Source organism: Poecilia formosa, unplaced genomic scaffold (genome assembly GCF_000485575.1).
Source record: "Poecilia formosa unplaced genomic scaffold, Poecilia_formosa-5.1.2 Scaffold81, whole genome shotgun sequence".
Taxonomy (NCBI): Eukaryota; Metazoa; Chordata; class Actinopteri; order Cyprinodontiformes; family Poeciliidae; genus Poecilia; species Poecilia formosa.
In genome coordinates, this window is record NW_006800020.1 from 2,145,639 (window position 1) to 2,158,966 (window position 13,328).

A 13,328-nucleotide genomic window follows, 5' to 3' on the forward strand; every position below is an offset into this window, starting at 1 on the left:
ACACTCTGTGCAGCTTGGAGTAATTAATTAATCTAAGTCTTCTTTTTTTTTTTTTTTTTTTTGCAGAAAGAGGGGAAGCCGGGAGTATCCAGAGAGAAACCACCATACTTGGGTAGAACATGAACAAAACCATGCAGAAAAAACCCAGGTTGGCTGGGATCTGAATCCAGAAGGCAACAGTGCAAACCCCTTGTGTTCCGTGAAGGCCTCAGATGTTGGAGAAGAAACAGCATCATGAAGGCCACACAAGTTAAAATCAAGTTTAGTTTTGAACCTACCAAGTCATGGCTGTCCAGGTAAGCTCTTCAAAATTACAGCTTTGATAAAAAAAAAAAATAAGCAGCCAAGGACTACGGTAACTCGAGTTCCAGTTCGGTGGACTTGTATTCACCGACATGGCCTCAATTGTGGAAAGAAAACAATCAGAATTCCCATTTGCCACAAGCCGTGTGCTTTGGTCAACTCAGAGCAAAATGCATTTTTCTGCCAACTATCAAAACGCTTTGAGTGGGAGAAAACTGGTTACTCTGAACATGTGAAACATGGCGGTGCCAGCTTCATGTTGTGGAGATGCTTTTATTCAGCAGAGATGGTGAAACTAAGAGTTAATGAAAACAGATGGACAATAGCTGTTCGAGGATGAAAAGACATGCAGGACAGGTGATCCATGAGGTTTATGATTGGGAAAATATCAAATAGCTCAAAGGGCATTATTCATTTTGTAAAGCACTAATTTATAAACATGCATCGTTGTATATTTTTAAAGAACTTTACAACTTAAAGAACTCTAATTTACAACCAGAAAGTGTCGTCCTCTTTTGTTCTACCAATAAGAAAGAAGAATGCCACAGTGAATATGCTGATAACATCCAATAACAAGCGAACTAAAAATGTCTATACAACCCTTAAAGATGACAGCCGACCCACCGCTTCTGTGTTACAGACGGAAAGTCAATATACCTGGACGTGTCTAATGGTTCGGCGATTTTACGGCACGTAATGGCCCCGGTATGACACTTTAATAAGCCATTTTTCACTAGATAAATATTAAAGCCGACGTTGCTGCTAAGTATGCATATTTAATCCGCTTTAGCTTAAAACTGCTACGCTTACTGCATGACGGGAAATGATTTCCTTCCCGTTACTCAATGACAACCTCACACAGTCAGGCGCATCTTAGCCCCAACATTACCAGCCACTGCTTCATGCAGCTATCTTCATTTTACACCTAGCTAAAAATTTTAAGCTAAATATTTCGGTTATTTTCAGGTGATTGTTTTCAAAATATACACTCCCTGCATTGGAAAGCAGTCATCATTTTTCAAAGGAGACGTCAACGAGCATCCCCGTTATGTACATACCAGAGTCGTTTCCGCTGCTTGTGCCTCCGGGGTGATTCTGGGGTGAGATCAATGCGGTTTCACTCTCTGTATTTGACTGAAACTCCAATAGCAGCTAACCTATGGGAATTACTAGCATTTGAGTCCAGTGGAGGAGGCGGGAGTGAAAGCAAGCAGCCAGGCAGGCAGACAGGCAGGCAGGGAGGGGAGCAGACTGCTGGCTGGTAAGAGAGAAGCTGCTGCAAACCATAGCAGGGAATCTGAATGAGACCTCTAGTGGCGTGTAGTAGAATTACATACACATTTTACAAGCGCAGTAAAGGTGTAAGGGGGATGGTAGGACGGTAGCCTACGTCATCATGACGATTCATCGCTGCACAATGCCCTTGTGGGATAAAAATATAAAAATGGCAAGAGCTGCTATATTGGGGTTGAGACTGAGAATGCGGCCCTAACACGCCAAATTAAAGACCAAAACAATGCATGGATTTCACAGGACTATTCAGTGATCTCTTCTAACAGATGCACTGATAATGCAGTTTTGTAGAGCAGAAAAAAGTTAAAAAAAAAACAAAAAAAAAAACAGAACAAAGACAAAAACATATAGTTAATTTTGATGTGTGTGTACTGTGTTGAGTGGATTTTACAAAAAGTCTGTAAAGCTAACTGCTTTACATGCCCAAGGTTGGTATACGATGATTTTGATGATGGCATTTTACAAAATCTAATGTTAATTCCATTATAATTAGTGAGTGTATGTTTTTATCATGTATTTGCCTGTACAAATAAACCTGGCTTATGTAATTTATGTTGTAAAGCTCAAGTGATCATTATTTCATCAATAGTGAATAGTTAAAAAAGGAGGAAAAAAAATAAATGCATGTCGTCAGACCATTGATTGGAGCCAAATAAATAATGAAAGCACTATTGATATTGATCATTCCTGTAAAGCTTTTACATGTTACCAATGCAATTTTGAGGATTTATCTGTGATGATAAGTTCTTGGAGGTTGGAAAGCCTCCTTGCTATCGCTCTAATCTTTAGCTTCCTTCACAGATTCTCTATCAGATTCATGACAGGAATCGTTATTCAGAAGACCAATGTTCTTAAAATTTTTATTTGGATAATATACTATAATAATAGGGAGCTAATAAATAGCCAAATTGTTTATTATCATTAAATGATAACATATGGTCACATTTTGTCAATTGATTGGAGTTTTATGTTTTTTATTACCAACATAATTTTCATAATCCCAGTTTTCCTTCAGATTATCTTCAACAATTGTAGATGCCAGTCAAAAGCACTGCAGAATATTTTTAGGATCCCAGAGTCAAAATATGTGCACAATGTTGTTTAAAAAAATTATACAATTGCAAATATATTACATTAGAAGTAGCTTTATGCTTTCTAAATTGAATCTTCAAAATCCCAGATGACCATGGAACTGGTCCTGATGCAGTCCATCCATTTGACTTAAAAAAAAAAAAAGTCTTGTAAAAAGCCCCACTAGGTGGAGGCTGGTGTCTCAGAGGGTTTTGCACATTATGACAGTTGATCAGACTGGATGATCGTGGCCTCGGTGTAAACAAGCAGGTCACTCAAGTGTAAAGCAGCCATCTGCGCCCAGTGTGGGCTGATCTACTGCTGTGCTTCCCCAACAGAGGAGCTCTCTGCTTCCAGACCTACTCTCTTCAGCGACTCCGTGTACTTTCTCCTTCCAAGACTGACTATGTCCTCGATCTCCTCTGCCAGATCCGTCCTGCCGCTTTCTGTCATAGCGGCCACGAGCCTGGACACTGACCCAGGTCCTGCGTTCCTCTGTCCTCGGGCCCAGTGAAACAGCATGTCCAGCACTAAGGCGCCCAGGTTGTCCCTGGTGAGAAACACAAACAAGAGATGCTGCGTTATGGAGCAGCCAGCTGCAGCTGCCTGAGTGGGGAAGAATGGTGTAAAAATACACCATGCATGCATTCATCTGTCAGCAACTCAATCAGTAGCAGCAATGTGAACATTTGAAAGAAATGCATGCTCATTGTAGATTTAGTGTAATCCGCAGTCATAGGTGTATTTAAATAAAACGGGCCCCTTAAAAGTAAGAAATGTGAATCTCCATGTATCTGCTACATACAATAACCACCATATACCTGCTGTGAGGGCATTAATCTTTGACTTTACATAACGCATCTTTTTCCATCTACAGGATGCGTCCTGAGTGGGTTTTTTTAGGCTTAGGAGAAGGGGGAGGGCCAGATGAGTAAACAGCCTGTGTGTAATCTCCCGCAGTGTCCCAGATGGCTCAATGATGGCTGACAGTGCAGATTAAAACAACCAAAATTTTGTCCTATTGCTGGTTCTTTTGTAGTTACATATCAGCTCAGTCTACCTGGATTCCACAGAGGTTTTCTTTTACCATGTTTGCACATCGATTACATAAATTACCTTTACAACAAATGTGAATCCTAGCAAGATTCAAGCTGAAGTTTTGAATGATTTTCAACCTATTCCACAATCAAGACAAGTTTTGTTACCCGATTATTATCTTGAATATGCAAAAGTGAATTGAAGTTTTTTACATGTTGTCTAATTGCAGCTCAAAACTGTAATGTGTTTTATTTTGACTTTATGCGATAGAACATCTCAAAGTAGTGCATAATTGGGAGCAAGGTGATAAACCAAAAGAGTGGCCTATTCAGACCCCTGATTCAGTTTTTATTTAATTAAATTACAGCTGCAAGCCTTTTGAGTTAGAGCAGTAATTGGACTTAGGATAAAGTAGGGTTAATTACAAATTTATACGACACTTGTTTGAGTTTTACTTCTAAACATTTACTAAAACTATAAAACATTTTCCTTCCAATTCACAAATTTGAATTCTTTTGTGTTGGTATGTCACGTAAAACCTGAATTTCATACATCAGCGTTGCAACTCAAGAGTTTCAAATACTTTCACAATGAACTGTACAGAGAAAAGTGCATTTGTATTTTGACGATATTTTCAGTTGTATTCCAGATTCTTCTCAAAACACTGAAAAATGTTCATTAAAATCATTTCCCTTTTTCTGATTACCAATCGGCCACAATAGACCTAAAAAGAGAAGTTAAACATCTCACTGCAGAATAAGAACAAAACACAAAAGTTGATGTGGTGTCAAAACATCTCTGTTAAATAAAAAACAAAAATTTTCCTTTGCCAACACAGGGGAATTGTCTCCCTGTTTTCCTAAAACACATTGAAAACATCTCAAACACCATGAAAACAAGTGAAGCTACTTATCCGACTCAAAAAAGAAACACAATCCCACTACTATAAAGTATCTGCATGTGCATAAAGTCAGATTCCACCAAGAAGGCTCAAATCTACATCATCCATAATCAAACTGGTCTGCTTTAACCTAAAATCACAAAGTCAAGTTTCTCTGATGATCACACAGTTGTGAAATACAAATAAAAAATACAAAATTCCGACATCTTTGTCGGTCAGACACATTATAATTCTCTTTTTTGACATAATCCAAGACAACTATTTATTTAAATGTTTTTATTCTCACCTGTGTTTGTACTGTATGCGGTCCAACTCTTCATAGCTCAACCCGAGGTTAATACCAATGACACGCCAGTCCCGTCCAATCTGCAGGGAGATGGACAGCAGGTTGGCTTCAGTAAGGTAGCCGCTCTCTGGGTCACCCAGGTTCAGGGGAGGATATTGGAGCTCCTCCAGGTTAAAACTGTTGTCTGAATTCAGAGCCTGCAAGAGAAACGTGGAAATGTTCCCCTTTAGGTGGCGATATAATTCAAAGAAAGAAGCCAACAAAGGTTTAGAAAAGCTGTATTTTTGTCAGTGGAATGAACAAAAAGCAGGAAGAGCAACTCAAACAATAGTGCAAATATTTCTGCAAATATTTTATATATAAAGGTAAAAAAATTTAAATAGAAACATAATCAAGAAAAGCAACAGTGTAAGTGAGAAGTGGGAAACAACAATGTCTGGCATTTTAACTGACAGGAAGTCTTAATGGCAACGTGGCGAGCCACTGGGTGTCAAGTCCTTTCCTCCTTTTGGCTACTTCCTCTGGCAGATTACTGGGAATCTCCCCTCTGTAGAATGACACCTGAAAAATGAATAACAAACTCAAACATTTAGATTAAAAACTGCAACTTGCTCAGCAAACATCGCCACAGCTATTTGTTCAAGCTTTGGTCTTTTTTTTCCCTTTAAATTCAAAAATGACACTAGGTTCAGTGACGCCATGAATTGTACAAAAGGGCTCAAATCACACCATCTTACTTATTTCATATTATGCAACGTGTTTCCTATAAACAAGTACAGAAAGTTATCTTCCCTCAACCTTTACCCCACTAAGGACAGTATGACATTTGTTTCGGCCACAACCCTGAGAGCACACTTATTTATGCTCTTTCCAGCTTCCAAGAATGACTTCACTGAAAAACAGCCTGCAGTCCAAAGTTTTTTAAAGCTGCAACTATATATTTTTATCTTGTGGCTAGACAAGCAAGTATCATGAAAGGACTCCGTAGATAAAAACCAGTGCCTATCTTTATTCCCGTCATCCAAGTAATGTAAAGTGAGGTGTGACTGAGCTGTTAAATCTTGTTTTCTCTTCATTTTGATGAGCTGACTGTATCAGTTTCATATTGACTGCTAATGGCAGTCAGTGGAGAAGTACAGGTGAACCCAGTGTAAGGACACAGACCATGTGTAATGATGTAATCTGATTTATTATGTGCAGCAGGAGCAGCACACCTCACTGATAACACCTGCAATCCATGTAGATGCAAAAAATAGCAACTTGCACATCTCAGTAGGTTTAAAGTACCGTAGAATTACAGATCACATCCTCCGCACAAACCATCCGCATATGAAGAGTGTTACATATGACAGAGAGCACTGAGAAAATGAATGAAGCAAACAGCATGAAGGATTCCCAGAACGTTTGTAAGAGAATATTTTATTATTTTCTTAATAGTTTTAGAAAGGAGCCAACTATAGACTTAACACACAAATATTTCAATTAGAACGCCCTCCTCCCTACACTATCATAGGGTACCAAACAGATTAGTCACTAAAGATGACGTCTAGAAAGAAATCTGTTTGACAACAAATACACGGAGTCTTCAGTAAGTTTTAATTGAATTTGAATTTTGAAGCCCTTTTCTGCACTTAAAATGTCACATTCAGAATCAGGCTGATATATATATATATATATCAATTTCCTTCTTGGAGTGATCCAACCATGTTTTATTTCAATAGAACAACATCTGTATCTTATTTTGTTTTTATTGGGTCTTAGATGTGGGATGTTAAAACAGGCTTCCTTTCCTAAACTGAAAGTAATCAAAGTGAAGCAAAGCAACAGGGTGGATCGCCATTTATTTTGTACGTACTCAATGTAAATTAAAATGTTATATTCTTTGCATTACCTGCAGAGTGGACATGTAACATCCATTATTATTCACTGTTCTGTGTTTCTTACCTGTCCCCTCACCGGCCCTTTTTGCCCCTGAGCAGAACAGACGTACACTTCCTTCACATTTTTCAAACTGGAGTAAAACACAAAACACAGACGCCCCTCAACACAATCCGGCCTGTCTGAGGAAAATAAAATAAACATGTTAAAAAAAAAAAACATGTTTACAGATGTTACACAGCAACACATAATTCAACATTAATGGCAGCAAAGATGAATTCCAACCTGTGACGATGTCTAAGCCCCTCTCAAAGCCAGCGAAGAACTGCTCTCCCTCCAGCAGGTCACACAGGTCAGAGGGGTGAGGTCCGTCATACTGCTCAGACAAAGACTGAACTCTGCCCTCCATCTGAGCAGAAAACCCACACAATTACTGTTCAGCATCTACACTTGAGGTTCCAAAGAAGGTCAAAAGGTGAGATGCTAAACCTTGTTAGCAGGCAGGCACTGCAGCAGAACCTGAGCGGGGTCCGTCTTCCGCTGGAGGACGAGGAACTGGACTTTAAACTGTTTTAGCCGTTGGTAAACCTTTCTGACCACCCCGCTAACACAACGCTGTGTAGTGTACCACAGCCAGTACCTATAATAGAGCAGATAAACCAAAGTTACAACACCCCCAGCATACAATCTGAAGTATGTCAATTGGAAATTGCATAACAAAGCGCAGCAGCTTACCAGGAGAAGTGGGTAATGTAGAAAATGGCGTACAGATGGGTAACATACAGGGACACTTGTGATGTAATGTCAGTCCAGGTTTGAGCAGCTGGATCTCCGTGAAGCACATGCAACTGAGACACATCGGCTTCATGCCCTGTGGAGCCACAGTAAATGTTAACGCATGCTAAAATATTCTGCTCATGCACGCATGTGAAGACCATGATGGCCGATGGAACCTGAGATTCCTGGTGGCAGAGGGATCTGGACTTTAACTGGCTGCAGGAACTGTGAGACAGGAGTCTGGGAGAGGCAGAGGAGGGGGCTGACTCTGGCCTGAGGATCGCCACACAGAGCCTGCACCTCAAACTCGGACACCTGCAGCACCTACAGAGAGACAGAGAGAGAGAGATGCATCAATGACTGGTCATGGTGACAGTGGTGTTCCTGCTTGTTGTGGCCATTTACGTTGAATTTTTGTAAGTCACAAGTTCTATCGTTTAGTTTTTTCTTTAGGTATTTAGGATCTACTGAAGTCAATTTGGAACCAAAGTCTGTAATTAATTTTTGTATTTGGAATTGTTATGATTGCTCCGGTAACTATTAGAGCCTCTCGTTATTTTAAGAGATGTTTTTTGTTTGTCAAATGTCCGGTGTGATGATGGGAGGTTTTTTAACCCTCCCACGGTCTGAATGATGAGTCATTTGGACCCCACAAGGTTTTCTCTGTGCTTTTTACTCACACTGACCCCGCAATCAAACAATCAAGTCAAAAGTGCGTTCAAAAAACAAACCAGCTGTTGCCACCCATTGCTTTTTCTTGGAATAATTTTGGTTTTGGAGCTTAGAACATTGTGTTCTTTTCACTGCTGTTTGCTGAACTCACCTGAAGGGTTATAGTGCGAGTCTGTGCAGTGGCGTCAGGAGGGAAGTGAAGCTTTATTCCAGGGTTGGAGCTGGACACCAGAAGAGCTCCTGCTGGTGTGACGGAGCAAGTATCCCTTACAGGTCTGGACACCGCCATAAACCAGGAGAAGTGGCTCACAAAGGAACATGCCAGCTACAAAAACAAGAAAAGTATATTTTATTCCACAAGTAACACTATGATCTGCATTAAAATAGAAGAACAAGCTTTACGGTCCAATTTCAGATGTTGTCGTTTACCCTGGCTGGACGTCCCCCAGGATAACAACAATGCTCCTCACTTCCTCTCCTGAGTTCAGTGGGCAGAGTGCTCCATGTCTGCCCGTCAAACGTGCGCAACACCACCTCCCCTCGTTTGGTCCGATGATACGGCACACACACCTCCACGGGCTGAAGCAAACAACAAAAACATGAACTGAGAAACCCCAAAACATTCCTAATAAATAGTACGAGTATTAATATAGACCACAGCTTGTTTGTTTGGATCCCCATTAGCCAAGTCCAAATTAAGGAAAAACATTTATTACAAAAACAGTAAGACACGCTTAATACAACAGTAGTGACTTACTGATTTCTAAATGTAGAATTAAAACACTATATAATGTTTAAACAGGGCTCTTGTAAGAGGTCTAGCATTTGTTGCGTTTAAAACGGACAAAGGAAGGGCGTTCCATGTTTTCATTCCTCTAAAGACAACCATCTTTTGTCCAGCATTCCTGTTACATGGTGGAAGAGTAAAACAACCTTTTAAACCAACCCTGTATTAAAATTGTATAAAGTGTGGCTAAGTAGATGTTGGTTATATTAAACATTTGGTATCTTAGATACTACAATAATTCTAAAAATGCATAAAAAGGCAATTACAGCCTTATTTTTAACCAAACGCCAACCTAATGCTTGGTGCAGCTGGCATGTTCCTTGCTCTTAATGATGCTGTTTGTTCACTAATGGTCTCCAACATAATCTCCCACAGCTTTACTTTTTCACATCGAGTTTTGTTACATTCTCATTCCAAATTGTATTAAATTGATCAATTAAAGGCTGTGAGTACTTGTACATGTTTTTTTTTTCCCCCACATTGTTATAATGGGATATTTGTGTGCAGAAATTTGAGTAGAAATTCATTGAAGCCTTCGAAGTAAGGCTGTAATATAACAAAATATTGACAAATTGAAGCATGGTTAATGCTTCCTGGATGCTCTTTAAGAGTACAAGAGCAAAACGTGGAGAATACATGCCTCACTTCTCTAGATCTCAAGGCTTATTAATACTTTTTCATGGCACTGTACATCTGTGTTAATGTAATAAACTATAGCGAATCATTTTCACACCTTTAAAAACGTAACACCATGAGGACAAAGCTCCAGGGGCCGACTCAGAAGGATGTCGTGTTCCTCCAGCCACACCCATTTCCTGTTTGGCCTTTTCTCACCCCACGTGAATTTGGTGGTTGTCATCAGGCATCCAGGGGGGAACGTCAGCTCAGCCCCTCCTGGGAGAAACACATGGCGACCAGCAGACGAAACAAAGAAACTAAAGAGCAAAGGAGAAAGACACGTTTGGTGCTGCAACGCTTAAGCAGACAGCGTTGGTTTACACATTTGATCACGTTACAGCAGAGCCGTACCTGTGCTTGTTGGATCCAAGATGCAACTTTTGGATTTTTGGGTGATCTGATAAGACAAGACAATTTTAATGAGCACAATACAAAAAGTGCATTGCATGATTACAATAAAAGAAATGTGAGCATAAACCAATTTATGTCTGCTCACCCGGTACGGGAGGCAGAGGAGGCGGCGTCGGAGGTTTTCCCAAAGGATTATCACGAACGTCCATTGTCAACAGAGGGAGTTCATTCAGACATTTTGGAATTACCCGGAACTCATTGCTGTAGATGACCAGTTCCCTGAGAGAAACAAGAGAGCCTGTGCAATAAATAAAAACTCATCAACAACTTAACTCCCAGCAAGCAGAATATCTTGTTTATTTCTAAAGTGGTCTATATCCAAAACCGTAATTCACCCTGAACCTCTTACCCATGCTGTCTGGCAGCTGTTTCAGCTTGTTGTGAGACAATTCCAACTTAACAAGCTCCCCAAGGAAACCAATTTCATCAGGCAGTTGCTGGAGAACGTTATGTGATACATCGAGCCTCTGCAGAGCTTTTAGTTGACCCACGCTTGGGGGAACAGACACCAATTTATTCCCCATCAGGGACAGGTAGGTTAAGGATGATAATTGGCCTAGATCTGGAGGCAAAGCTGACATGTGGTTGTGGCAGAGAAGCAACGTGGACAGCACCGGCAGTTGGAGCAGGCATGACGGCATAAAGGTAAGCTGGTTGAAGGAGAGATCCACGTGTTTCAGGTGAGACAGATTTGACGTGGAGTCTGGCAAACCGGTGAGGAGTCCAGGCAGGGGATCACCTCGGGAGTCATAAAAGCGATGTCCTTTAAGAAAGAAAAGTAAATACAGAAGATGGTGAAGGCAATATCTTCAGAGCAGATGTTTTATTTTAGCTATCCAAAATACCTTCTGTTCAGTCTACAAACAATTTTTAATATTTTTGAGCATCTAGAGCTAAAATCGGTTCTGAAAAGAGTATGTTAGACATTTGAAAAGACGCAAAAATATAAGAAAAGAATTTATCTAAACTAAATATAAATATATAAACAAAAATATGGCAATATGCATGCTGATGTGTTGGTGAAGCTATATGTTACCCCGGATGGTCAAAGAGTGAAGCCCTGTCATATGGGGAAGGACATCCAGTGCAGCATCAAGCCCAGGTTTGTCCTCAGAGCCCAGTCTCAGGTACTTGATGCCCCTCAGATGATCAGGGTCATACCCCCATACTAAGGGCAACGCAGCTGCTCCTCCGAGGTAAACATCCAGGGTCAGCCTGGTGTCTGTCATGATTGCAGAAAGCTCCACAGAAGGAGGCAAGGGTGGCGACAGAGACAGGACTGAGCCACGGGAAGATGAGGAAGATGAAGAAAGAGGATGAAACATTGACGAGAAAGAAGAGGACAGGCTTGAGATGGAGCGATCACTGGGGTCCGCTGAGTAAGCCTCCCTCTCGGGTTCGGCAACCTCAGCTCCAGGCGCATATTTTGGTTCTCTCAATCCAGGTACCGATTCCCCACAAGCCAGCAAAGCTGTGGAGACGTTTAGATTTTCGTTATTCTCCATCTTCTGACCTTCTTTGTTTTAGAGTCCAAAGAAGATCAAGGTCTCCACCTTCCTCATGAGGAGTTGTGTCTTCTTCAGGCTTTCTCTCCATAAAAAGCGTTTATTAAGCCCTTTTGCTACTGCAGTGATGTCTCTGGGTTTCTCGCTTTCCATAACACGTTACATGGCTGATTACAGGCAACTTTGTACTTCATGGCAGTAAGGATAAGTGGTGAGAACCCCTTATCAAGAGGAATTCACTGTACTAAGTGTAAACGTCAAAGTCGCAAACACCGTTTTTAAGTTAACGTAAGCCATAACTATCTTTAAATAATCAACCAAATATGCATACTATTTTAAAATATGTTTTTCTAATAGCTATCACAGTTTTCCAGGATAAAAACAGGAAACTTTAAAATCGGGATTGACTGTTCGCTGTGTGACGCTACTTCCTGGTTCCAGAACGTTTTTAAAGAAAATCCGTTACGTCACTGGGGCGCGCTTGTTTTAAGTTACGTTGTATTCCGGATAGAGAAGGCACTAATGCGGGTATAAGAATCCAATTGGTGCTGACGGTCCCGCCCCTCTCTCTGGTTCTTATATTTTACAACAAGCGTGAAGTTAGTAGCGCCGCCAAAGTTTCAACTAAGGGCGGGACAACGTTGTCAACGTGTCTAGTCGATGCAACTTCACATTTAGGCGCTTGGTGTCGCTGTTTATTCTGGCAGAATAACAAACTGCAATTGCTTACAATAAAAAAAAAAGATTTCTTTGTTCAGCTTTGGTTTACCATTCAAGCAAAAACATATAAAGTTATACTTCTTGTGCGAGGGTTCCCATCAGAAGTTAAAGTAGAACATTCTAATAAATATTTAATAGTGTTTTAAACAGAAATTAAAATAAATGTGACTGCAGAATGGGAAAGAATGAGTGATTTAATAAATAATAAACTGACTTAAAGTTACTAAGCAGACCATTCTGTAAAAGTAGTCAAACACTGGATATAGTTTGTCCTTTCACCCCAAATAACTGATTTTTTTTAAATTATTATTATTATTTAAGGTTATGTAATCAAGATTGCTGTCTCAAAACGTGGATATAAGAAAAATCAGAAACAATAACAACCTTGGAAGCATTTTCTGGAATACCATTCAGTTGTCAAATATCTTTGTTGATAATTTCAGCTACATGTGGTTTGTTTGTTTGTTTGTTTGTTTGTTTGTTTGTTTGTTTGTTTGTTTGTTTGTTTGTTTGTTTGTTTGTTTGTTTGTTTGTTTGTTTGTTTTGGGATTTTATTTTTAGTTTGTGAGCCCCATCTATGTTTCCTGGAAATCTACTGCATCATCATCTACTTCCACTGAATATGTAGATTTCTCTAATTATTACAATTTGTGATCATTTACAATTTTCCTCAGATATTAAATGGGAATCTGCAAAACTAGAATTGGGTGGAAAGCCGCCCAGTCTGGTCCCGCCCCTAGGAGCATTTATAATATATCTCATGAGATAATTATAATATTATAAATGAGAGAGAAAATTCCCCAAACATCGGACATTAATATATTAGTATTAATATCCGATATATTAATATTAACACTGGATTAACATGGGATATTAACATTTTAATATCCCATGTTAATATTGGGGGAATTTTCTCTCTCATTTAGACTCCCCTGCATTTAATCATTACTGTTCAGACAGTGGTATCTTTTTAGAATAGAAATCTATAAACTCGGGGAAAGTAGCACA

The 13,328-nt window shown here is 39.9% G+C and overlaps 2 protein-coding genes across 3 annotated transcripts in view; both read right to left on the reverse strand.

Moving 5' to 3' along the window:
- The window catches only part of slc25a22a (solute carrier family 25 member 22a), a 15,908-nt gene extending 14,315 nt beyond the window's left edge, over positions 1 to 1,593 (reverse strand). For both annotated transcript variants that reach the window (XM_007556907.2, XM_016673726.1), the window contains exon 1: positions 1,362 to 1,593. The gene's annotated coding sequence lies outside the window, so the exon portion shown is untranslated. The remainder of the gene's footprint in view (positions 1 to 1,361) is intronic.
- A 901-nt stretch (positions 1,594 to 2,494) lies between these two features.
- On the reverse strand, positions 2,495 to 12,742 carry pidd1 (p53-induced death domain protein 1). The gene is made up of 15 exons (XM_007556904.2): positions 11,132 to 12,742; positions 10,445 to 10,858; positions 10,181 to 10,333; positions 10,036 to 10,081; positions 9,740 to 9,941; positions 8,649 to 8,798; positions 8,371 to 8,544; positions 7,724 to 7,871; positions 7,506 to 7,641; positions 7,260 to 7,410; positions 7,056 to 7,179; positions 6,837 to 6,952; positions 5,346 to 5,453; positions 4,893 to 5,089; positions 2,495 to 3,217 (listed from the first exon to the last, which is right to left on the reverse strand). The coding sequence occupies exons 1-15, from the start codon at positions 11,598 to 11,600 to the stop codon at positions 2,983 to 2,985; spliced, it is 2,823 nt and encodes a 940-aa protein (XP_007556966.1). The 5' UTR covers positions 11,601 to 12,742; the 3' UTR covers positions 2,495 to 2,982.
- Positions 12,743 to 13,328: the final 586 nt, after the last annotated feature.

Coding starts and splice junctions, on each gene's coding strand:
- pidd1 (XM_007556904.2), bottom strand. CDS start 11,600: ATGGAGAATAACGAAAATCTAAACGTCTCCACAGCTTTGCTGGCTTGT. Junction 8,545..8,648: donor CTGGGGGACGTCCAGCCAGG/GTAAACGACAAC, acceptor TTGTTTTTGTAG/CTGGCATGTTCCTTTGTGAG. Junction 7,872..8,370: donor CTCGCACTATAACCCTTCAG/GTGAGTTCAGCA, acceptor GTCTCTCTGTAG/GTGCTGCAGGTGTCCGAGTT.